Source organism: Nyctereutes procyonoides, unplaced genomic scaffold, assembly GCF_905146905.1.
Source record: "Nyctereutes procyonoides isolate TBG_1078 unplaced genomic scaffold, NYPRO_anot_genome, whole genome shotgun sequence".
Lineage (NCBI taxonomy): Eukaryota > Metazoa > Chordata > Mammalia > Carnivora > Canidae > Nyctereutes > Nyctereutes procyonoides.
The window spans coordinates 4887772-4914440 of NW_026575151.1; the positions used below are offsets into that span (position 1 = coordinate 4887772).

Below are 26669 nucleotides of genomic sequence, written 5' to 3' on the forward strand. Positions count from 1 at the left end.
CCCAGTGAGTGTGTCCTGAGGAAATGGTAACTAGTCATCTCTACCCCCAAATAGAATCAAGCTGATTCTCCCAATCTACAGTACCTTTATTCTTACTATTTTTTTTTGCCATTCCTAAAATGCTACCTACAATATTCATATCCAATCTATTTTCCAGGCCTCTTTTTTTTAAGACTGTATTTTTAAGTGATCTTTACACCCAAGGTGGGCTCAAACTTACATCCCAGATGTCAAGTGTTGCACATTTTACCACCTGAGCCAGGCAGGTGCCCCTCTAGGCCTGTTTTAAATCTTTGCTAAATTTTTGGCTCCTTCAGATTTTCCCCTAATGACACCCAATTCTATTACATATTAAAATCTTACTAGATAAATCTTATTAGATCTTATGGTTTCATTTATATGAGTGTTAAATTCCAAATTAGAAATAAAGATCTCTAAGGGCAAAATCCATGGGATAATATACACGAGCTCAGAAATTTGAGGAGTTTTATTCAAATGTGAAATATTACTATTATCACAAATTTGCATTCTATCTGAGATCATATTAGTGCAGGGCTCTCCGTAGGGCTTAGGGCTAAGAGAAAGAATGCTTACAGCTCATCTTGCTTTTTGGAAAGAAAAACAAGTATATGCATTAAGAGTGATTAAATCTGTCCTTGGATATTTTCTGCAATGTGTGAACCTTGACTGGATCTTGGTTTGAAGGGAAAGGGTAGAGAAAGAGAGGAATCTCAAATAGACACTTGGCAGCAAATGGGAAAATATGAATATGAACTGTTTGTAGATAAGAAAGTTATTGTTAGTTGTTTTAGATATGATAATGGTATTGTGGTTACAAAAGAGAATGTCTTCAAGAGATGCATGATTTAATATTAGGAGTGAAGGACCATGAGATCTGCAACTTATTTTCAAATATTTTGCTCATTAGCAAAATATTTGCATATGCATATATGGCAAGATAGAGCAAACCTACAATTTAACAATTGTTAAATCTAAGTGCTGAGTGACAGATAATCACCATACTAGTCTTTTAACTTTTCTACATTAGAAACTTTGTAATAAAAAAAAAAAACTTTTGTAATAAAAATCTAGGAAAAAATTCAGAACTACACAACACCAGGGATATAAATATGTTGTAAACCTACCAAAAGAAGGAAATACTAAATAGAAAATTCAAGCTGTGGTTAGTTAGATGCCTACGGGGTTCCTTATAATCATGATCCTTTTGTATCAATTCTATATTTATTAATAACAATCAATACAAGTTATTATAAGGAGCACTACCACATGCAGAATTCCAGGGGGCACCATCTACACTAATCCCTACATGAATGGTGTCCCAGAGTTGTTCAAAGACAACACAGAAACAGTTCATGTACGAACACAGTAAATGGGTGAAAATAAAATAAAAATAAAAACCCTGAAAGGGACAGGAAACTAATTTGATTTTCCAGATCTGGATTTTTGTATTTTGAGGTAAAATGTTAAGCCTCAGATGAGCTTAATAAATATTTGCTGCCCCAAAGAACTACATTGTTTTCAAATTACCTGCTTAGAATAGGAAGGTGGCATTGAGCCCAATCTGAGCTGCCAAGGTTTGGTTTCACCTGGGACAGACAGATGATGAAGTCAGATTGGCTTTATCAGCTTTACATAAAGCTCTTCAATAGCTGGCCATAGGTCCTGGCAAATAAAGGCAACAGCAAGCATAGCTAGGAAACAGAAAAGCAACACTGCTTTCCTAGCCACCAAGTTAGCACAAAGGAACTTTAAATTTCCATTGGTATGAGCTCCTCATGTTGGCCTAGATTCTTGTTTCTCTCTGTGCATTCCAATTTTATATTTAAAAGAAAGCTTAATAATGTTGATAGTTCTGAGTCTTAAGCAAACACATTCAATGACATGACATGAAAAATAACTTTGACCTCTCCTGTGGATAAGAAAACTAGTAAACAATTTGAAAGATAACTAAAATTGGCATATGATCAATAACCAATTAGTCACTAATGAAATTAGTTACTTTCCTGGAGTCACTTCAAAAATCTGACATCATTCTCATTAAATAAGTTCTGAAACATCTCCCAACTAAATGAATCAAAATATAAATGCCTATAAAGTAAAAATGTATGACTTCTTCTCCTAATCAATCACAAAAATAAGTGAAAAAGAAACTATTTTGGGTTTGTTGTTGTTGTTTTGAGAGAGTGTGTGTATGGTGGGGGGAGGGTGTACAGAGGAAGAAGAGAGAGAATCTTAAGCAGACTGTGCCCAGCGTAGAAGCTGACATGGGACTCAAACTCATGACCCTGAGATCATGACCTGAGCTGAAATCAACAACGGGATGCTCAACAGACTGAGCCACCCAGGCCTCCCTAGAAACTATTTTGTTTGATTTGAATCCAGGTACTTAAAATCACAGATTTATAGGTTTTCAGTTAAAAGGTTCTAATTGAACAGAAAAGCCAAATTAGTTTAAAAAAAAATCACACAAGTGGTAATAGTTAAAAAAAAAAAAAAAGGTTCCACATGGAGGTTGTGGCTAGTAAAGGGGAGCACATGTGGAACAGTGTGCATGGGACAAGGTCCCTGGGATGCTTGTATGTGAGGCTGCTACTTTAAAAAAAGTTTTTTTTTAATATTTATTAATAGTAAAAAAAAAAAGGTTTTAATAGTAAAGTAAAAAGTATTTTAATTAATTTTATAAATTTAAGACCACATACCTAATTTCCTCCTTCACATATTCTTACAAAATTTAGGGTAAATCCCAGCTCTTAATATCATATGACCTTGGGAAAGGAATTTCGGTTTTCTCAGGCATAAACTAAGGCTATTTCCTGTCTACACAATTGTTAAGAGATTCAAACTGGCATTATGTGCAAGTGAGTATTTTGCAAACTATAAATTACTTTATTACCTTTATTCCATATAGCTAAAGTCCAAAGTCCAAGAAATTAGTATATATCCTACAATTAGTTATTGAACAACAAACAAATCCTGGCCTCGCCCCTTTTCTCAAAGGTATAAAGAGCCACAAAAAAGAAAACTTTTAATCAGAACTTCAAACAAAATATGCATCCAACAAGTATTTACTGAATGCACAGAAACAGACAAGCCTCATAAAACATGTCTGTATACAAATTCTTAAATGACCTATTTTCCTTATACTGGACCAAAACCTGTATTTTTTTAAAAAGACATTCCTAACTACAGAGTAAAGGAAAACAAACAGAAAACAACTTTATTTTTACCTGTGCTATCTATGAAGAAACATGTGAACGTCTGTTTTACAAAACTGCATATATATTAACATAAATTATTTACATATATACATTATTTTTCTTTATGAGATAATTTTCCAGAGTACTACTTTAAATTGTCCGACTTTTCCCTAGTATATTTATGACAAAATATTGTTTGCATCAAAAAGTCCACTGCAGTACACATCCAAAGCCTGATAAAACTGATGACATCATATGATAAAACTTCTCAAAATATTAAGAAAACAAACCGTTTAAAGACAAGATCACAGGGCAGCCTGGATGGCTCAGCGGTTTAGCGCTGCCTTCAGCCCAGGGCCTGATCCTGAGACCCAGAATCGAGTCCCACATCGGGCTCCCTGCATGGAGCCTGCTTCTCCCTCTGCCTGTGTCTCTGCCTCTCTCTCTCTCTGTGTCTCTCTTTAATAAATAAAACCTCTAAAAAAAAGACAAGATCACAAGTAGTAAATAAAAATTCATATGGCAATACCAGGATATTCTTTAGATGTCCCAAGAAAAATATAAAACATAATTTAAAGATACGAAAAGAAACTAACACCCCCTCACCTCCACAAAGTTTACTGACTACATTAACAGGACTTTAAAATGTGCCTGTCTACATTAGCATAACTTTCCTATTCCTGGACACTCGGTCTGGAGATCACTGTTCACCAAAAGAACTTCTGAAATACACATCAACTCTTAAATGGGAAGCATCAACAAATAAGTTTCTTTCTAAGATTCTCTGAACGCTTGCCTTAAAATCATTACATGGCTGTTGCCACCAACCCAAAACTGTTATTTGTGGTCTTTACTCATTCCTAAACAGTCCAAAGATCTGCCTCAAGCCAAACTTCCAATTCTCACTAAAATCCCACTCTGCCTTTCCCACTCCAAGACTCTGCCAAAGCTCTATTGAGGTACTGTTCTCCCTCAACACAGGAAGCCATAAATTCACATTTACCTTATCAATTGATTGGTTGGTGATATTTTAGGAGCCAGCAAGCAAAAAAATGTTACATAAAATGAGTGTGCTGCAAACGACAAAAGAATCATGGAAAATTACTTAGGTGGTAATATCGATTAATAATTAATCAACAATTGGGGAATATTAGTCTAAACAGTATTCTAGATGTCTATTACAAATATTAGTATTTATTAGTGGCCTAGATTTTAATGAAAAAAAGGGAAATGTTTACAGGTGATACCAAGACAACCCATAGAGAAGTATGCCAAAATGAAGATTTTACAGAAACACAAGTTCCAAAACTAAAAGTTTATTTAAAACAATATTAAAGTTATTAATGAAAGAAACTACACACATCTGAAATGAGGAAGGACAGAAATTAACTGACCAGACTGTTTCACCCTCAACTTCACAAGCCAAAACCTGTATTGAAGCAGCAGCCTCGGGGGAACCTGGATGGCTCAGTGGTTGAGGATCTACCTTTGGCTCAGGTCATGATCCTGGGATTGAGTCCCGCATCAGGCTCCCTACAGGGAGCCTGCTTCTCCCCTGCCTATGTCTCTGCCTCTCTCCCTGTGTCTCTCATGAATAAATATTTTAAAAAAAAAATTTTTTTTAAAGTAGCAGCCTCACATACAAGCATCCCAGGGATCTTGTCCCATGCACACTGTTCCACATGTGCTCCCCTTTCTAGCTACAACCTCCATGTGCACCCCCTTCTTTCCCAATTTTGGTCTAGGAAATCAGGTCTTAGCTTGATTTCCAATTGCTCCATCTCTCTCAATCCACTCAGAGCTTCAACAGCTCACTTTGGCCTTCAGTCCGCTTCCTTTGCCTACCCTAATTTGTGGTCAGTCACTTCAATTTGCTCTTGCTGATTTGTTTGTTCTTTTGGCATTCTTGACTTGGCATTTCCAGGCCGAAATCACACCTACTGCCTTTCTTATTCTCAGCCATTAAATGATGGCTATTCCTAACACATATAGTAGTTGTGAGAAACAAAGTAAGACGTTAGGGGTGAAGAGCAGGCAGCCCCAAGATGGGACACTTTGACTTGAAAATTTTTTTGAATTAAAAGCAATCAAAACCCAGCAGACAGGAAAAGTCTTTACCTCAACCGCATAAAAGAAATTAGATAGAAGACCTGCTCCAGGTAGAGAGCTATCACCACAGATAACTATATTATACTACAAACTAGGTATGATAGGGAGGGACCTAGATACGCCTGTTTGATCAAAGTCCTCCATGTCCCATTGTTTCTCAGTGGCCTAGCAAACATTTCATTTATCGAACACTTACTCTTTATCATCTTCCTGTTAAATTGCATTCTTTCCCTCCAAGATCCCAGATCCCTACTCCCTTTCTCCTTATATACCATATACACCCTCTTCTCTTTGTGTACCACGTATACCTCATGTTGCTTTGCTGTGGAATTTCCATGTTTGTCTTGATTCCCTGTACATATAAAATTAAATTTTATATTCTCTTGTTTATCTGTCTTATTTCAATCTCATTCTTAGTCCATCTAGAAGGACCTTGAAGAGCAAAGTCTTCGGCCCCAATAATGCAAAAGTACTCTGTGAACTCTAAATCACTCTACAAGCATCAACTACTATGACCAATAACGCTACTGAGTTAAGAACTATGCTAATTTGGTACATAGCAAATTTGTTTAATTTTAGTTCAACTGAATCTGTACTGAGTGATAATTCTACCGGTTGCCTCTCAGTCATTTCATATCATACTCCTTAAAATAACACTCTAAACAGATCCCAGTCAGAGATGATTTCTAGTTCCAGCTCTGCTGCTTGCATTAGGTCATTTTGGGAAATAACAGCCACACTCTAGACCAAGTTTATTATTATTATTATATATATTAAACATAACATATAACATAAATATATAATGAAATATCTAATATATATTTAATTCTATATAAAATATAGATATTTATATATGAGAGAGAGAGAGAGAGACTGTGTTGAACTAAATTACTTCTAAGATCCCTCAAAGCTCTGTGGTTCTCAGACTCTACTGAGAAAAGTAAAAGCAAAGATACTAGCCAACAGGATCCCACAATACATTAAGAAAATTATTCACCATGACCAAGTAGGATTTATCCCTGGGACACAAGGCTGGTTCAACACTCGTAAAACAATCAATGTGATTCATCATATCAGCAAGAGAAAAACCAAGAACCATATGATCCTCTCATTAGATGCAGAGAAAGCATTTGACAAAATACAGCATCCATTCCTGATCAAAACTCTTCAGAGTGTAGGGATAGAGGGAACTTTCCTCGACATCTTAAAAGCCATCTACGAAGAGCCCACAGCAAATATCATTCTCAATGGGGAAGCACTGGGAGCCTTTCCCCTAAGATCAGGAACCAGACAGGGATGTCCACTCTCACCACTGCTATTCAACATAGTACTGGAAGTCCTAGCCTCAGCAATCAGACAACAAAAAGACATTAAAGGCATTCAAATTGGCAAAGAAGTCAAACTCTCCCTCTTCGCCGATGACATGATACTCTACATAGAAAACCCAAAAGCCTCCACCCCAAGATTGCTAGAGCTCATACAGCAATTTGGTAGCGTGGCAGGATACAAAATCAATGCCCAGAAATCAATGGCATTTCTATACACTAACAATGAGACTGAAGAAAGAGAAATTAAGGAGTCAATCCCATTTACAATTGCACCCAAAAGCATAAGATACCAAGGAATAAACCTGCCCAAAGAGATAAAGGATCTATACCCTAAAAACTATAGAACACTTCTGAAAGAAATTGAGGAAGACACAAAGAGATGGAAAAATATTCCATGCTCATGGATTGGCAGAATTAATATTGTGAAAATGTCAATGTTACCCAGGGCAATTCACATGTTTAATGCAATCCCTATTAAAATACCATGGACTTTCTTCAGAGAGTTAGAACAAATTATTTTAAGATTTGTGTGGAATCAGAAAAGACCCCGAATAGCCAGGGGAGTTTTAAAAAAGAAAACCATAGCTGGGGGCATCACAATGCCAGATTTCAGGTTGTACTACAAAGCTGTGGTCATCAAGACAGTGTGGTCCTGGCACAAAAACAGACACATAGATCAATGGAACAGAATAGAGAACCCAGAAGTGGACCCTGAACCTTATGGTCAACTAATATTCGATAAAGGAGGAAAGACAATCCACTGGAAGAAAGACAGTCTCTTCAATAAATTGGGAAATTGGACATCCACATGCAGAAGAATGAAACTAGACCACTCTCTTGCACCAGACACAAAGATAAACTCAAAATGGATGAAAGATCTAAATGTGAGACAAGATTCCATCAAAATCCTAGAGCAGAACACAGGCAACACCCTTTTTGAACTCAGCCACAGTAACTTCTTGCAAGATACATCCACGAAGGCAAAAGAAACAAAAGCAAAAATGAACTATTGGGACTTCATCAAGATAAGAAGCTTTTGCACAGCAAAGGATACAGTCAACAAAACTCAAAGACAACCTACAGGATGGGAGAAGATATTTGCAAATGACGTATCAGATAAAGGGCTAGTTTCCAAAATCTATAAAGAACTTATGAAACTCAACACCAAAGAAACAAACAATCCAATCATGAAATGGGCAAAAGACATGAAGAGAAATCTCACAGAGGAAGACATAGACATGGCCAACATGCACATGAGAAAATGCTCTGCATCACTTGCCATCAGGGAAATACAAATCAAAACCACAATGAGATACCACCTCACACCAGTGAGAATGGGGAAAATTAACAAGGCAGGAAACCACAAATGTTGGAGAGGATGCGGAGAAAAGGGAACCCTCTTACACTGTTGGTGGGAATGTGAACTGGTGCAGCCACTCTGGAAAACTGTGTGGAGGTGCCTCAAAGAGTTAAAAATAGACCTGCCCTACGACCCAGCAATTGCACTGCTGGGGATTTACCCCAAAGATTCAGATGCAATGAAACGCCAGGACACCTGCACCCCGATGTTTCTAGCAGCCATGTCCACAATAGCCAAACTGTGGAAGGAGCCTCGGTGCCCATCGAAAGATGAATGGATAAAGAAGATGTGGTCTATGTATACAATGGAATATTCCTCAGCCATTAGAATCGACAAATACCCCCCATTTGCTTCAGCGTGGATGGACCTGGAGGGTATTATGCTGAGTGAAGTAAGTCAATCGGAGAAGGACAGTGTATGTTCTCATTCATTTGGGGAATATAAATAATAGTGAAAGGGAATAGAAGGGAAGGGAGAAGAAATATGTGGGAAATATCAGAAAGGGAGACAGAACAGAAAGACTCCTAACTCCGGGAAACGAACTAGGGGTGGTGGAAGGGGAGGAGGGCGGGGGCTGGGGGTGAATGGGTGACGGGCACTGAGGGGGACACTTGACTGGATGAGCACTGGGTGTTATTCTGTATGTTGGTAAATTGAACACCAATAAAAAATAAATTTATTATAAAAAAAAGAAAAGTAAAAGCATTAAATACTTTGATCTCCCCTTTTCTGCTTTTCAAAATGTTTCTATATCCATCCTCCATTCCTTCTTTCCTTTCCTTGGATACCCTAATCTACTGTACTCTCTACACAATGTCTGTTTCTTTTCTAGGCCTGCCCATCCTCATCAGCATCTTTACTCTCACTTGATTTCCTTCATACAAATAACTATCTTCCCTCCTTTGAAAAAGGAAATTTTCACTTGAACAACTTCTCTAGCTGCTATCATATACTCCCCTTCACTGCCACTTCCTGACATTAGCTACCAGTACTTCACCTCTCACATTCTTTAACCTAAAACCTTGGCTTCTACTAGGATCTTTTGCTAAACTTAGTGTTCTATGCCTCACCTTTATTCCTAAATACTATTAATGATATTCTCTAAGCAATCCCTCTTCCTTCAGCTCAGAAGATCTCATTATCTTGGTTCCTTCCCTACATCTACAACTCCGCTCTATACATGGGCACCTCCCAAGGTTCTGTTTTCAGTTTTCTCCCGTCACTATTCTAATCAAAAGTTAACATTTCAGAGACCTGACCTTTCATCTTAATTTCCATCACCACCTTGAATCACCTCTCTTATTCTAGAGAACGACAAACCCTGCCCAACCCAATTCACTCATGCTTACCCTCAACCTGCAAAATTACCCTGAAATTTCTGCTTCTTCCCTTAAAATCTCTTAAATTATAGATCAAAGTACATCTGCCAGCAGGCTCTTACTGTATAACTCTTACTGTGATCACTCTAGTCTAGGTCCCATAACCATCATCTAAAATATACATTCTCTCTCAACTCTTATTTCCCTGTCCCTACCAGACCCACTACAAGCTCTCATCATGTCATATCTAATACATTTGCAATAAGCTCCTATCTGGTTGCTTTGAGCAGGTGTCTCCAGCTTCCAACATTTTCTCCAGACTGCTGCTAGAGTGACAGGCTAATGTCTCTGCAAAAACATTTCAGTGACTTCCCAGGGTCCACAAAATAAAGCCTAACCTCCTTCACAAGACTCTCAAACTCCCAACTTCACCTCCCAAATATACACAGTTTATGCTCCAGGATTATCAAACAAATTTCAGTTCCCTATGCTTTGAATGCTGACTCAAGAAACAGTTCCTCACACCCTTTGCCTAGAACACCCTGCCCCAACTCTTGCACACCTGATGAGTCCTCAGGCATCTTTTCATTCCAAGCTCAACCCTCACCTCCTCTTTAAAGCTTTACATGTGTCTCCAATATAGAGTCCAAGAAGACCCCCTATGCTAACAATGAGCCTTGTTGAGACTTTTCATATATCTAACTCATCTGTCTCCTGGGAGTTTCCTTGAGGAGATGGTCTTGTCATCTTTCAAGTATTACTCCAGCATTTAACAATTGGGAACACTACCCTGCAGTAAGACACACTTTTTCACTTGCTCATTCTCTGAAGCACAGAGCCTTCTCCCAGCATGTCTCCAGGTCCCGAACAATGAGAATGTCAAGTTACCAACACTACTATAAAAAGATTACAAAACGGTATGGGAGTGTACTAGAACAGCAGAATATAATGCACCTCCTCTACTTCATTAATTCCCCAAGAGTTCTGCCTTCACTTCGACTTGAACGGAGAGGGGACTTAAACAGTTTAAATGGACCAAATATTAACTAGCCTCTGATGTGCAAACTGATTTTAAAACAGCCCTTGACCTGGAAATACAGGTGCATTCAAATATACACCCTGATAAGAAAGGACAGATTAGGGGATAGAGTTCAATGTCTCAGAGCTTGCCCAGTCAAGGGTTCCTTGTGATAAACTCTAAAAGTGCAGCAATATTTCAGTTTGAAAATGCTCACTGTTGTCTAAGGAATCTTAATAGATGGCAACATCTACTCTCAGAAGACAAAATCCAGCTGGGTATGTATTAATGAAAACCAATAGCACCGTATTTATAAATAAATACACAGTGAGGTAACCCATTCACAGATAGCTAGAGACAACAGTTCTTTTTTTTTTTTTATAAATTAATTTTTATTGGTGTTCAATTTACCAACATACAGAATAACACCCAGTGCTCATCCCGTCAAGTGTCCCCCTCCGTGCCCGTCACCCATTCACCCCCACCCCCCGCCCTCCTCCCCTTCCACCACCCCTAGTTCATTTCCCAGAGTTAGAAGTCTTTATGTTCTGAGAGACAACAGTTCTAATGAGTTAAATCAAACCACAGTAGTTTCCATTTTTAAATACATTAGGGTGTTAAGAAACTAAATTAATTCAAAAGTTATTTTATGCATGACTTCCTGAACATGTTTTCTCCGATTAAAAGCTTGTTAGCTTCTGCCGGTTAAGTAAGTCAACATGGGGAAGCCGGTATTTCCTTGATTCTGAACTATACCAGTGCTAAAACAAAACAAATCCCAACCTAATTAATTCTATTTTTGGTCTAGTTTCCAAGGCAGTCTTCACAAAGACTATTCTCAGCTCACTGTTTCTAGCTTTGTAACACCAATCTTCAGTAACTGGAAACTATTATATATTTTGTGTAATTCCTCGACACATATGTTCTATCATAGATCCTCATCTTATTCCTCCTGTTATCAAGAGTAAAAAATAAAAGGATCTGTCATCCCACTGATTCTAAAGTCTCATTCCTGAAATCACTGTTAAATCGATTATTTCATGATACCCCGTCATGTTCCTACCAGGGCTTTATAACTTGGGTACATCAAGTTCATCAACATCAAGTTGCAGGTGGAACCCTCCCCACATCAGAACTGCCAGTGAGGCTCAACAACAGTACAAACCGGAAGAAAGGGTATCAGGAAATACATTCTACTTCCAAAAGGCCACTGACTTGACCTTGGGCAATCCACTTCACTTCTGTAATTCAAACAATTCAAACGGCAGTATCTGCTCTAGAAAAGAACGCTTCTAGGAATAGTTTAAGAGCTTCGGGCTTCTAAAATACAATGGAGCTGCATAAACAGATTTTATGAAACAATCTAGTTTCCATCTAGTTTAAAAGATCAATTTCCATCTAGTTTAAAAGATCATAAAAGTGCTTTGTTTTCCCAAAATTCCTACTTGGACCACTCTATTGTGGAATAAGCTGAACCCTGACTCTTTTTCTACCCTTTAATAGAATGGGAGTTCAAAGTCTTCATGAAGGGGATCCCTGGGTGGCGCAGCGGTTTGGCGCCTGCCTTTGGCCCAGGGCGCGATCCTGGAGACCCGGGGTCGAGTCCCACGTCGGGCTCCCGGTGCATGGGGCCTGCTTCTCTCTCTGCCTCTCTCTCTGTGACTATCATAAATAAATAAAAATTAAAAAAAAAAAAGTCTTCATGAACTAGCATATCAGGTCAAAGGAAGTCCACTACAGATGGAAGAGCTGCCTCCAAAGAAGCTGGAGGATTACAACTGTGTCACGTGCATGATACTCCCGACCCTCCCCCGCGTCCCCCCCCCCGCCCCCTCCCCCCGCCAAAATCTATCATTCAGAGAAAGGGCAGAGGAAACGAGGGGGGAGCGCCATCAGCGACGCTTCCAGCGTCGGGATCCGACGACAGGTTAGGAACGAAGGCGCACGTCTTGACTCGAGCCCTCCCCAACTTTATTTCTCTGCGGCGACGACGTGCTAGGCGGCAGCTACCCGGGTGGCAGGTTCCATCCCGCGTCTAGCCTCGGCCTCGGACGCCGGGGAGGGGCAGCCGCAGGGCAAGGAGCCGAGCCGCGGTGCAGGCGAATCCTCCAGCTACGCCGGGCGGCGGCCGTGGTCCTCCCGGGCAAAGCCCCGTCTCTGGTGCCCGGTTCCCAGCCCCACCTGGGCGAGGAGGAAGCAGCGCCAGGCCGGAGGACGGCGCGGCGGGCCCCAGCCTTGCTCCCGCGCGTCCCGGCCCAAACCAGGACCCGGCCAGGGCGCAGGGCGCAGGGCGCAGGGCGCAGGTGCGCGCCCCCCGCGGCTCCACTTACTTTGTCGCTGGTGCTCTCGGTTTCGTGGTCGCCGCCGGCCGCCTCTCCCTCGCGGGGGGGCGGCGGCCCCGCTCCCCCGGGGCCCGGGCAGCCTCCGCGGTGCCTCAGCTCCAACATGCCCCGCGCGGCCGCGGCGGCCTCCGCCAGCGCCCCGAAACCCGAGCTGCTGCTCCGCACCCGCCACCCGGCAGCCGCGCCCCGACGTCGGCAGAGCCGCGGCCGCTCACACGCCCCCAGCAGGCAGGCGCCGCCGCCGCCGCCGCCGCCGCCGCGCCGGGTCACCCCCAAAACGGCATCAACGAGCGAGCGCTCGAGGCCGCCCCCAGCGAGCGCGGCGCCGGCGGAGCGGCGGGGGGCGGGGGGCGGGGGGCGAGCGCCAGGGCCCGGGCGGCTCGGGGCACCCGGCCCGAGCGGAGAAGGCGGGCACGCCGCGGGGCTCGGCCGCCGGTTGCCAGGTGCGCGCTCCTCGCAGAGGCCCAGGTGGGAGGAGAAGAAGGGGCGGGGAGCGAAGGAGGAAGCGCCGCCGCTCCAGCGCCTCACCTGGCGCCCGCCGCCCCGGCCCCGGCCCCGCCGGCCCCCCCGGCCCCCCGGCCCCGCCGGCCCCGCCGGCCCCGCCTCCCGCCTCCCGCCCCTACACCTCCGCGGGCTCCTGCCTCCCGCAGCCGGGTCACGCGCCGCAGGCCCCGCCCCGGCCCGCCCCGGCCCGCCCCTCTGCGCTGCACTGCGGTCCCCACAGCCCCGCCTCCCTCGCGGGGCGCTGACGTCACGGCCCCCGCGCCCCCCCCCCCCGCCCGCAGCCAGGTGGGAGCCGCGCCCGCTGGAGAGAGGGCGGGGGGAACCGGGAGGTGGCGGCGGGACGGGCCCCGGGCTTAGCCGAGAAGTTAAGAACTTGCAGGCTCGTCCGCGAGCAACCGAGGGGCTGGAGGAGCTCCCCGAGACGCCTGCCTGCCTGCCTGCCCGCCCGCCCGCCTGGGAACTGCTGCCGGCACCCCGCCCCCCCCCCCGCCCGGACTCCGCGGCCGCACCCCCTGCTGCACCGCGGCGTGGCGGAGCCTCAGAGGCGTCCAGGAGCAGAAACTTGTCCGGCTGGATGAACGCGTTGACTTCGCGGCATTTGAACCCAGTGTCATCACCTTGAAAATAGATGCCACGAGATGCATTTACCCGCACGGGGCGTCCTGGAGTGCACTGGCCAGTTTCAGTGACAAACCCAAGCTCTGTCTCCTAGAAACTCGAGTATTGGATCTCACAGCGTTCACTGCCTACGGTCCAAAGAGAGAACCCAGACCCCAAAATGACTCGGGGTGCATTTGCCAACCAGCTAATCTCTGAGCAGTCGGGGACCTTGGGCTGCTAAAGTTGGAACAGGAAGGGCACAAGATCCGCATTAATTCCATTCCAAATCCTGTTACAAGGTGATTAGTTTTCCTGACGTGTATCCACCACCTGGTCATTACTGACAGGGGAGGGAGAAGTGTGGGGAGACAGGCCGTCACACAAATGGAACAATGTTCAGGAAGACACCCTTAAGACAAATCAACAATACAGATTTCTCAAGGTCGTTACTAACACGTTGAAAATCAGTAAGGTCATTACTAACACATTGTTCAGAAAATTTAGTAACAATGAAACCAAAAAGTCAGAGTAGGTTGCATTAAAGACCAGAGCACAAGCACACCATTTTATTTCACCAAACAAATCTTTAAAGCTCTAGGTTCAGATTGGGTCATCACATTTGCTTTTTTTTTTTTTTTTTTTTTAAGATTTTATTTATTTATTCATGAGAGCCAGAGAAAGAGAAGCACAGACAGAAGGAAGAGAAGCAGACCCCATGCAAGGGGCCCGATGTGGGGCTCCATCCAGGGAATCGGGGATCACACCCTGAGCCCACGGCAGACGCTCAACCGCTGAGCCCCCCCGGGCGACCCAGGTCATCACATTTTCAAAAGGATGTGGGGAAATTAGATTTATGGGAAGCATAACAAAAATGATAAAAGATATGAAAAAAGTCCTTTGAGAGATGGTCATAGTGAGGTTTTCTTAAAGGAACAGAATGCTAGGGGGTGACTAGATTAATCAATTGTCCTCCATTTCTTTGAAGGCCCAGAAATGAAGGACTACCCACTTGTCAAGAACATAAGGTTGAAAAGGCTACTGAAGGCAGTAGTGAAGTTTCCATCCCTGGCTCCTTCACCCAACTCAGTGAAAAGGGGCCTAAGAAGTTCTCCACTGGTCCATTCTGGCCTTCATGGAAATTAAGAAGCCTGAGTTCCAGTCTCATTGATGTCGCTCATTGGCTTAAATTAGTCATTAAGCCTCAATGTCCCCAGCTATAACATGGATACTGAGGAGGATGGCCCCTATGGTCCCTTCCAGCTCACACATGATTCTGTAACTAAAATCTCACTTTTTCAGAACCCAGTCCTTCCTTTCCCCCATGCCTCAAGAAAGGGGGACCTACCATAGCAAAATACCTGTAAGGTTTCCTCCTTCTCTTTTCCCTAGTCAACCAAATAGCTCCTTTGGCTTTCTTCTCCTTTTGCTGCAGGAGGAAAAAAGGGTGAGAGAAGTAGCAGGAGGGAACAATAAAGGACAAAAGTGCATGGAAAAAGAAATGATACTCCCTGACCTAGGAAAAGTGAGACCTATTCAGAGACCACCAAAATAGACTGGTTTACTACTTTACCTCACCTTTCCTTAAGCTCTGCCTACTTCCTGAATTTCAGCTGAGATAGTAATTTCTTTGTCTTCTTCATTATAATTATTGCCACTTGTCGAGTGATCATACTGAGTCCAGGCAGCAAGAACCATAATTAATTCATCTTCGTAAAAAAAAAAAAAAAAATTCATCTTCGTAGGCCAAGCTGTTGCCATAGTGCTGGCCCCTACTCCCTTCTAGTGAATACGTTTGTTGAAGAAGTGAATGAAGAAATGAATGAGTGCAGCATAGTCAGGAAAGATATAGGGTATTTGTGCTTTTGCAATGGAAAGATCTCTTTTGGATTAAGGTTGGTGCTCGGGATCCCTGGGTGGCGCAGCGGTTTAGCGCCTGCCTTTGGCCCAGGGCACGATCCTGGAGACCCGGGTTCGAATCCCACGTTGGGCTCCTGGTGCATGGAGCCTGCTTCTCCCTCTGCCTGTGTCTCTGCCTCTCTCTCTCTCTCTATCATAAATAAATAAAAATTAAAAAAAAGGTAGGTGCTCACTTGTCATTCTTCAGTTATATGAAAAGAGAAAGATTGACTTTAGTATGTATTAAAAGGGGGTTCTAGTAATGACTTGCACATTTTACTTCAGATATATTATGATATATAGTCAGCCACAAATGGCCTTCCTGAGTTCTGTGTTCTCAGACTTTCTTGGTGTCTTTTTTTTTTTACTTTTTTTTTTTTTTTGGATACAATGTTACATTAGTTTCAGGTGTGCTTTTTCATTTTTATCTTTCATTTTTCTTCATTCGAGGAGCTTACTTCTTGACGTTTCTTATACTTATGTACAGTGACACAAAATCTGGCATATAATGGTTTCGAAGTCCTCACCTGTTAGTTTTATGAGAGTTTAATCTGCTAAAGGGCATCATGTGAACCACAAGTGCATGCATGGACTAATTACACAGGAGACACTTTGCCAATACTTCTTGGTTGGTTTATAGATTCTCTACTTTAGTGATATCGGGATGATTTATAACCCTCAGCAAGGGATTTGCTAGAAGGGAAAGAGGGAGAATACTAACATTATTATTTATATGGTTTTTATTTTAGTTTGATTTTACCCAAAGATGGACAGACCTTGCTTGGAGTGGTAACTGGATGAAGTGGGGAGACCTGTTATCACTGTCTTCCCTGAGAATGTTCCCAGACTGATAAACATTCTCCTCCTGTGTGGGATTTGAGCTGCTTTCCACGTCAGAGCCTCAAAGGCCCCTGACTGGAATGTCCCAGCTTGCTGGGGGAGGAAGAAATCTTCCTCAGGCAAGAGTCATTTCCGGTTGCTTGAACACCAATGTTATAGCTCTCCTCACCTGACCTATCTTTTTCTGTTGCCCCCTGTCGGTTTGTAAGTTAGTAGTAGAAATTTCTGATATAGGCCTACCAGAGAACCATTTTGTGGGAAATTCTTGAAGGATAATTTCTGTTTATGTTCTTATTTTTAATGAAATGACACAGGAAATTCATGAGGTACTACCAAGAATCAGAGGAATGAGGGTAGTGGTGTAGTTAGAAGCACAGGGCAGCCATGGGGTCCAGGCATAGCTCTGCCATCTTCCAGCTGTAACCCAGTTTAGTTTGTGAAACATCACATACGGCTGGAGCCGTATGCTTACTGACATGACCATTCAAAATTTAAGTAATAACTCTTCATGTAGCACTTCACAAAGCACTTTTATATACATTATTTATTCTATTCAACAACCAGTGAGGTAGGCAGGACAATTATTGTTATTCCCACTTTACAAGGTAAAAACATCTGAGGTTCCGTATGTAAACTGCCCGGGTTTGGGTTTTTATAGTTCAAATTCTGTTGCGCCCACTCTGTACTGCAAATAGGTCATAGCAGAAACAAATAATTTCTACGAGGGGACAACTTATTCTAACAACTAAACACAGGACCTTGGGAGTCTACCTGAGTTCAAATCCCAGGTCTGCCACATACTGGCCTGTGCTATCAGTCAAGTAACTTAACCCCCTTGTGCCTCAGTGTCCTTGTGTCTAAAATAAGAATAAGGGTAATAATATTTTCCTCCTAGAATTCTTACGAAGATGACACTGGTTAGTATATAAAAAATACTTAGAACTGTCCCTGCCCATGGTGAAGCACTACACGAGTGTTATCTGTGATTACCATTTGTGTTACTAAAAGTTGCATTTCTCAAGAACAATGTTCAACTTCTAAACTCACTGAAGCCTCAACTCCCCCAGAATACTTTGAAGCAGAAAGGATACGCCAACATTGTTTTGGTAAGGTGGATAGAAATTATAAAACAGAGTAGGGCAACTTTGCAAATAAGTGCACAGGAATCATCAGCTTATCAAATTAATTAATTTTTGCTATACCCTTCAGTGGTAGTAAAACTAATGAAATTGGCAGTCCCTATCATTAACTGGAATCCGTTCCTGCCGTGTAGCTTGTATATGGTGTGGTAACTCGCAAGTTCCTTCTTTTTCTAGCTTCTCCAATGAATCAGAATAACTCTCAGCAAATTTTATTTTGGTGATTTAATTCTCTTATAAAATAGGCAGTATATTCCCTCTGTAACTTTTTGAGTTATGTACTAAAAGAATAGATCTAGGGGTCCTTTTGATACTGCGTAGTTCAACTATTCTGTTAATGCTGAATCTGGCTGGGTTTATATCTCTTTTGGAGGTGGTCGTTTAGAGAAGTGGAAGAGATTGGTTAACTGTCCTTAGAGGGGCTGAATTACGGATTTGTTCCTAATTATATCAGTGGTCTCTGTCAACAAATTGCTGAAATCCAGAAATACCAGTCAAGGTTCTTAGTTGTAAATCAGGCTGATGTAGGCAGACAAGGAATTTACTGAAAGAAGCTCACAGAACTGTTGCGAAAGCTGAAGAACCCATATAGAAAACTGGTAGAAACAAAAGATGCTAAGCAGCAGCCAGGTCTAGAGTCCAAGCCATACGCCATACCAGCCAAATGAGGTCCCAACTACTGGACCCATTGGGACAAGCCACCATAGCTTGAACCATTTCCATGAGGGCAGCAGCCACTGGGTGCCACAGTTGCCACAGCTGTCTCTTTCTCACTTAGGTTTTTCTTCACAAACTTTTATTTACTTATACTTTGAACAACGGGATTCATTTCTTTATAAGATGTAATAATAATGAACAAAGAAACCAAGAGAGGAACAAACAAAAATCCAGACTCTTGAATACAGAGAACAAACTGGTGGTTGCCAGAGAGGAGGTGGGTGGGGCTGTGTGTGAAATAGGTGAAGGGGATAAAAAGGTACAAACTTCTGGTTGTAAAATACATAAGATATGGAAATGAAAAGTACAGCATAGGGAATATTGTCCATAGATTGTAATAATGTTTGGTGACAGAGAATAACCACACTTATTGTGGTGAGCACTGAGTAATGCAGAGAATTGTTGAATCGTTATGTTACACACCTCAAACTAATATAATACTGTATATTAATTATATTTCAATAGAAAAAGGGAAAAATAATTTGAAAAGATCCAATCAATAATAGCCATAAGAACTTTTTGTAAAAAAAAAAAATCCTTACTGAGCAGAGAAATAAAAGCTATAATTCATGTCTGTTGGAAGACATAACAAATGCCATATTTCTTCTAAGACTCCCCCTTTTAAAAAATTTTTATTTATTTATTTATGCCAGAGAAAGAGAGAAAGAGAAAGAGAGATTGCACAAGCAGGAGGATCTGCAGAGAGAAAGGGAGAAGCAGCCTCCCCACTGAGCAAGGAGCCCCACGTGGGGCTCAAACCCAGGATCCTAGGATCATGACCTGAGCCGAAGGCAGACTCCCAACCCACTGCACCACCCAGGTGCCCCTAGGACTCCCTTTTTATTTACATTTCAACCTCTCTAAAATCATACAAACCAACTGTGTCTTACAGTTGATGCAGTAAGAAAACATTGTGTCTTATTTGAATTGGCTATTTTATTTGTCTTAGCAGAACATGAAATAATGGTGCATTTTAAAAATGATGGTTTAATTGAGTCAGCGAAGCATATAGCACTTTAAAGATTGGCATTGGTTGGTTAGGAAGATCACATATCTGGGATTTTCCAGATGGGTCCTAATTACATACATCTTTTTTCTTTTCAGTAAGGATATTTGTTTAATATATAACTATAATATTATTAAGTTTTCAAAAACTTGAAAAACTTTTCCACATTTATATATTCTCATAGCAAGCAACAACAAAACCCAAAATAAAACAAACAAATACACTTTTTGCTAGACTAATTTTTGGCTTGGAAAATATCATTAGCAAGCCCATTTAAAAATTTATTTCATTAGTTAATCTATTTTATTCCTGCATCTGAAAAAAGACTTCTAATGTTAGATATATCTCTGGTAATATCTAATGTCTGTTGCCCCTCTTAAAGTTTGATTTACTAAAAATACTTTTATCATATTTTAAGATATTTTATTGGCTCCTAAATTAATATTAATATCCCAAATTACAAAGATTAATCTCATCCATCCCCTTAACAACAATAATTGATATCTTGATCAATGAATATTAGTGTTGGTTTTTTTAAAAATATTTTATTTATTTATTAATGAGAGACACAGAGAGAGGCAGAAACAGAAGCAGGCTCCCTGGGGCAACTGGGTGGCTCAGTGGTTGAGCATCTGCCTTTGGTTTAGGGTGTGGTCCCAGGGTCCTGGGATCAAGTCCCACATCGGGCTCCCTGCAGGGAGCCTGCTTCTCCCTCTGCCTCTCTGTGTCTCCCATGAATAAATTAATAAAATCTTTTTAAAAGAGAGAGAGAGAGAGAGAGAGAGAGAGAATGCATGAACAGTATCAATTTGCATATATATGGATTAAAGAAATTATTCAGAACTATGGAATCATCAACAGAAAAGAGATTCATAAGTGTTCCAAAACATCAAGACAACAGATGATTGTTAACATAATGGTGTCAGGAAAAATTAGCAATGTTTTGGAAAGAAGCAAAAAAGATCCTTGCAGTGGATGTTAGCCATTGCCTAGCAGGTCCACTGGGGGTTATCTGGTACTATAGCGGAATGCACCTTTGTTGTCTTAGTCATCTCAGGCTGCTATAACAAAAATAGCACAGACTGGGTGGCCCATATACAATAGAAATTTATTTCTCACAGTTCTGGAGGTTGGATGTCTAAGATCAAGTTGTCGACTTGGTTGAGTTCTTTTAAGGGAACTCTCTCAGGTTGCAGACTGCTGGCTTCTCAAATCCTCAGTTGGCAGAGAGCAGAGAGAGGAACAAACTATCTAATGACTCTTATAAGTCACCAATCCTACTCAGGAGGACTCTATCCTCCTGGCCTCATCTAATCCTTATTAGCTTCCAAAGGGCCCACCTTCTAAAACCATCACATTAGAGGATATAGTTTCAACATATGATTTTGGTGGGGGGCACAAACATTCAGTCTATAGCAATTATAGTTGATCACTGAGGCTATTTTATAACTCTGTAGGGATGAAAGTTGATTTGTGGAAAACTAATGATCATGGACATGGTTCTTGTTCATGACAACATAAGTGAATTTTGTCTGATAGACAATATAAGTCATTTTAAGTCAAAATACCATTTGATTTTAATATCTTTCTGGCTCCCTCATTAATTAATGCATTAAAATCTTTTACATGTGTTCATTTCATATTTTCATGAGATTTATGATTCATGATTTTTGGAAATTATACTTTAGCAGCCATAATAATGCATATCTGTTTTCTTTACATGGATGTAACAAATATTTATTATGTACCTACAATGTCAGTGCACTATGCTAGGTACTTTATGAGATTCAGATATAAGAACCAACTGAAATCCCAATATGTAGATTTGTTTTTTATTATCTGTGTACGCACACATCCAATTACAAATGATACATGAGTATATACTCAAAGCTAAAAGTTAAACAATCTGTATTATCTAGAGTATATAATAACATGTAGTCCTCTTTCCTTCTTCCTGAAAATATACTACTTTTCTGGGAAATAACCATTGTTTAACTGTTTGCTGGATTTCCTTGCTAATATATATATATATGTATATATATACACACACACACACACATATATACACACATATATATGTATATTTATATATATTCATATACATATATACATATACAAACACACAAATATATAGAGATATATACATTATATATACACACTACATTATACATTATATGTCATATACATATATGTGCTACATAATATTCTGTAACATATTTTTTAATTTAATAATATGCCTTGGAGCATATTATTTAATAATATGCCAACTATGGGACACCTGGGTGGCTCAGTGGTTAAAGCATCTGCCTTTAGCTCAGGTTGTGATCCTGGAGTCCTGGGATCGAGTCCTGCATCGGGCTTCCTTCAGGGAGCCTGCTTCTCCCTCCGCCTGTGTCTCTGCCTCTCCCTCTCTCTGTGTCTCTCATAAATAAATAAATAAAATCTTTAAAAAAAATAATATGCCAACTATCAGAATGGGGAATGCGATTGGAAATGGGCATTGGAAACCAGTGTATTAAAGAATTAACTTCACCGCATTATGCCTCCACCTCATTCTTGTACACGTATTGCTTGGCAAATATCAAAGACTTATTTTCCTAAAGATAATGGACCAGTCCAAGAGGGGGAAAAAAATCTCTCCACCACCTGCATCTTATCCAGTTCTCAAAGCAACTTCCCTTATTTGACCAACCCCACCCACAGGCAGTATCATGATGTGATATTTCCAGCTTTACTTTAATACGAAAGTGAAAAAAGGCACCAGACATTTAAAGAAAGTAGGCTACAAAATAAAGATATAGATATCTAAGCAGTAACAATTACCCTTGGCAAAGGTAATTTCGAAACTAGAAGAGACTTTTGAAATAAGAATGGAGTGCTATTTTACAGGTACAAACTCTTTGGGTTCCTGGACCCAATTCCAATGTCGAGGGACCCCCCCCATTCCCCCACACCAAGCAGTTCTCAAACACCAACAGGATGTCGGAGAATTCGATTACAGTCTACCCAGAGATAGTACTAATTCCTCAGGTTAAGGGCTCGGTCCAAAAAGATTGCCCCTAACCCCCCACTTCAGACACCAGTCTCAAGCTGTTACCTGTGCTTCTGATCAGTCTGCTACAGATTGGGGGTTCCAACAGTCTTCTCCTTGGATTTCAGATGCCAGTTGCAAGTCCAGGTTATAACCTGTACTTCTGACCAATTGGCTATAAATCAGAGGTTCCCAGAATCTCCTCCTTCAGTTCTTTTAATTTGCTAGAATGACTCACAGAACTCAGGGAAACACTTGATGTTTACCAATTTACTAAAGGATATGATAAAGGATACCAATCAATCAACAACCAGATGAAGAGATACATAGGGTGAGATATGGGAGAAGTGTGCAGCACTTCCATGTCCCCTTCAGGCATGCCATTCTCCTTGCATCTCCACCTGTTTACCATCCTAGAAGCTCCCTGAAGCCAGTCCTTGTAGGTTTTCATGGAGGTTTTGTTACACAGTCAAGATTTACTAAGTCATTGGCCATTGGCTGATTCTACCTCCAGCTCCTCTCCCTCCCTACAGCTCAGGGGGTGAAGCTGATAAGTCCAAACTTCTAATGATATGGTTGGTCCTCCTGGCAACTAGCCCCCAGCCTTCTGTGGAATCCAAAATCACCTTCATTAGTAACAAGACATCCATGTCACCTTTATGGCTCTAGAAATGTGGGTGAAGACCAAATATATCTGAGAAATATATATATTTCTCAGAAGGCATGTATCACAGCTTTTGTGAAAAAGGGAAAAACAATAAGAAAGAGCTCTCAAAAAATGGAAAATATGATTGTGAAGCAAAATTTAATAGTAAATAAATAAAACCAATAAGATATATATCTCTAGAAAGAGATTTATTATAAATGACTGGCTCATGGGATTGTAGAGGCAAAAGGTCCTAGTATCTGCTGTCTGAAAGCCAGAGGCCTAGAGATGCCTGGTGGTACAGTTCCAGTTCAAACCCAGAAGCCTGAGAGTCAGGGGAGCCAATGGTGTAAGTCTCAATCTAAGTCTGAAAACCCAAAAGCAAGGGACCTAAGGTGTAATCCGCATCCAAATCTGAAGGCCCAAGAACCAAGGGTACCAATGTCCAAGAGCAGGAGAAGATGAATATCCTAGTTCAAGCAAGAGAACAAATTCACTTTCCACCAAGTTTTTTTTCTGTCAGCCCTCAAAGGATTCAATGCCTATCCATTGGAGAATGTGGTTTTTACTCAGTCTGTAGATTCAAATGCTGATCTCTTCTGAGAGTACCCTTACAGACACACCTGGAAATAATGTTTTCCCAGTTATCTCAGCACCTCTTTACTCACTAAAGTTGACACATAGTTAGCCATCACAATGGTAGAGCCAGGATCCAATCTAGGTCCTACTCTTAACTGAAGAGCTTGTCAGAAAACTTGTGATTTCTCTTGAGGTTCATTTCTGGCTACTTTTCCCTGCAGTGGTCTCCTTAGCCTTTCCCTAGCGCATCTCTACCTCTGCATCATCCAGTTTTATTTTTATCAGGGATTTTGATTTCTCTTTTCCTGGTATTTGGTAGGTGGTCTAGTGCTTTGGTGATTGAATGGGCATGAAGGAGGATAGAAATGGACATGTCAAAGGTGACTCCAAGATCTTTGAGATCACTAGAGAATGACCATGTTTGCCAAAAAAGCAGGGAAATTGAAAGAAACTGCTACTTCTGTAATCCCAAGAAAATTAGCAGTGGGTGGGAGCTGAGAATTTTATTTGGACATGCATGTTTTGAGATGGTAGTAATACTCTGAAGTAACAACACTGAGGTTGTGGGAGTTGATGAGACTGTGGTATAAGTGGGAGAACAAAGATTGAAGGTAAAAGACTTACGAGTTGTCAGCATGGAGATGGGGGCTGGAGGAGAGAGTGAGTGTGCAAAAGGCTCACTCATATTGGCAGGGAAAAGGCAAGAATATAAGGCAGCGACAAGCAAAGATGAAGACATAAGAACAGAATCAAAATGTTAAACTGTTGTGGATGCCAATGAAGTGAATGTTTTTATTCAACAAGAACAGTAATAGCCAGCATTTATAAACTTTTAATATGTGTAATTTGAGAAACAAAACAAAGGAAAAAAGAGAGACAAAACACTCTTAACCATAGAGAACAAAGTGATGGCTATCAGAAGGAAGGTGTGTGGGGGATGGGTGAAATAGATGATGGGGATTAAGGAGTGCACTTGCTGTGATGAGCATCGGGTTTTGTATGAAAGTGTTAAATCTCTATGTTGTACACCTGAAACTAACATTGTGTGTTAACTATACTGGAATTAGTATAAAATAAAAAAATAATGACATGCATTTATTTCAGTTAAAATTCTCAGTAACCATATGATCAAAGTATTGTTACATTATACCTCTCCTTGATGATGAGGAAACTGACGTATGAAAGTTAAATAATTTATTGAGAGTCCCATAATTGGTAATCAAATCCAGATTTGATTCCAGAACCTTAGAATCCAGACCCTTAAGCTCTACTCTGGAGAATGCATTTGAGAATCCAGAGTTTCTATACAATTATATAATCCTTATTGTGTACCAAGCTCAGTGATGTGCCTTTTATATACTTAATGAATATTCACACACTTGTCAGACCTTCTAGTCCCAAATAAGTTATTGAGAAGTGTTCATAACTCACCTTAGTTGTTAGATAGTGGGGTTGGGATTTGAACGCTATTAAGTCTGTTCTGGGGTTTAAAAAAAAATATATATATATATATTAAATTAAAGTGTGGGGGAGGGAGCCATTATTCCATGTTAGCAATTAAGTATATCTCATGAAACTAAAGTTTGAAAGCCACTGCCTTAACCTCTGTCAGGTGGCTCTTGTACTTCTACCTGTGCTGCATCTACCTTGCAAGCTCAGCCTCTGAAAAAATCATGTCTTATTCATTTCATGGTCTCTTGCCTCCTTTTGACCCTTTTCTCCTTCTCAACCACCAGAGAGAACTTGACATTTCTGAGGGTCCAATAGTCCCAGTTGAACAGGTTTAGTTACAAGTAGAAAATAGCTGACCACCCTAATGTGACAAAAATGTTAATCGTGAAGGTATTATTTTCTCTTTTCCTTCTCCATTTCTTTTCTTTCTGATAGAAACCAAGACAACTATTAAATATTTTCTACTCCCTCTTAGGCTAGTATTCTTCCCTCCTCTCCCCAGATTTAGCAAATAAAAATGCAGGATGCCCAGTGGAATTTGAATTTCAGACAGACAACAATTTTTTTCTTTTTAGTGTAAATATGTCCCATGCAGTATTTGAAACATACTTACACTAAAAGTCAATATTCACTGTTGATCTGAAATTGAAATTTTACTAGGCATCCTGTATTTGATCTGGCAACCTGACAAGACTATGAGTTCAGGTCATCTTTTATTCTGACTTGGCAATTCAAATTAATTTAACCCAGCAACTCATTGCACAAAATGAGAAATGGTACAAAATGTTGCCTCTGAGATTCAGTTCCATTTGAACATACTTGGAGATATTTATAAACCATACTTCCTGAGTACTCAGATGCTGTGGACAACAGGAAACAGGACGCCCACATTCCCCAAGGAATGGAGCATGACATGTAGCTAAATTGAATTTTATTTGTGCTATAAGTTCAGTCTGGGTGTCTCATGGCTACGTGGGTTCACACTGAATTTGAACATTCACTGGCTAAATCTATACCATTAAAAATTAGAGTTAATTCTGTGGTTTTCAAGTTTATTTAAACTAAGTAAATGGCTACTCAAAAGTCCCGCCAAAACCTCTCCTGTTTACTTTTAAATACCTGGCTTAAGTCTTAGAGGTTAGGTAATTGTTTACTAGGTTATTCACTTTCTCACTTTCTATAGTACTCTACCAACTCCAGGCCCCTTTTCTTTTTTTTTTTTATTTTTTTTAATTTTTATTTATTTATGATAGAGAGAGAGAGAGAGAGGGAGGCAGAGACACAGGCAGAGGGAGAAGCAGGCTCCATGCACCGGAAGTCCGATGTGGGATTCGATCCCGGGTCTCCAGGATCGCGCCCTGGGCCAAAGGCAGGCGCCAAACCTCTGCGCCACCCAGGGATCCCCAGGCCCCTTTTCTTATCTATAAAACCATTAAAGATGTCCAATCAGAAACAAACATGATTGCAATTGAGATAGAATATATGTTGATTTGTGGTTTTCCTACCTTAGTTAGGCTTCTTTACTTCTGCTAGATATAATATCTTTATACATATTAACAGTAAAA

The 26669-nt window shown here is 41.0% G+C and overlaps 1 protein-coding gene across 1 annotated transcript in view; it reads right to left on the reverse strand.

The window, feature by feature from the left end:
* Positions 1-13231, reverse strand: part of CDS1 (CDP-diacylglycerol synthase 1) — a 65594-nt gene extending 52363 nt beyond the window's left edge. Inside the window, exon 1 of the mRNA XM_055313136.1 lies at positions 12683-13231. Within this exon, the coding sequence (XP_055169111.1) occupies positions 12683-12799 (117 nt within the window). The 5' untranslated portion in view covers positions 12800-13231. The remainder of the gene's footprint in view (positions 1-12682) is intronic.
* Positions 13232-26669: the final 13438 nt, after the last annotated feature.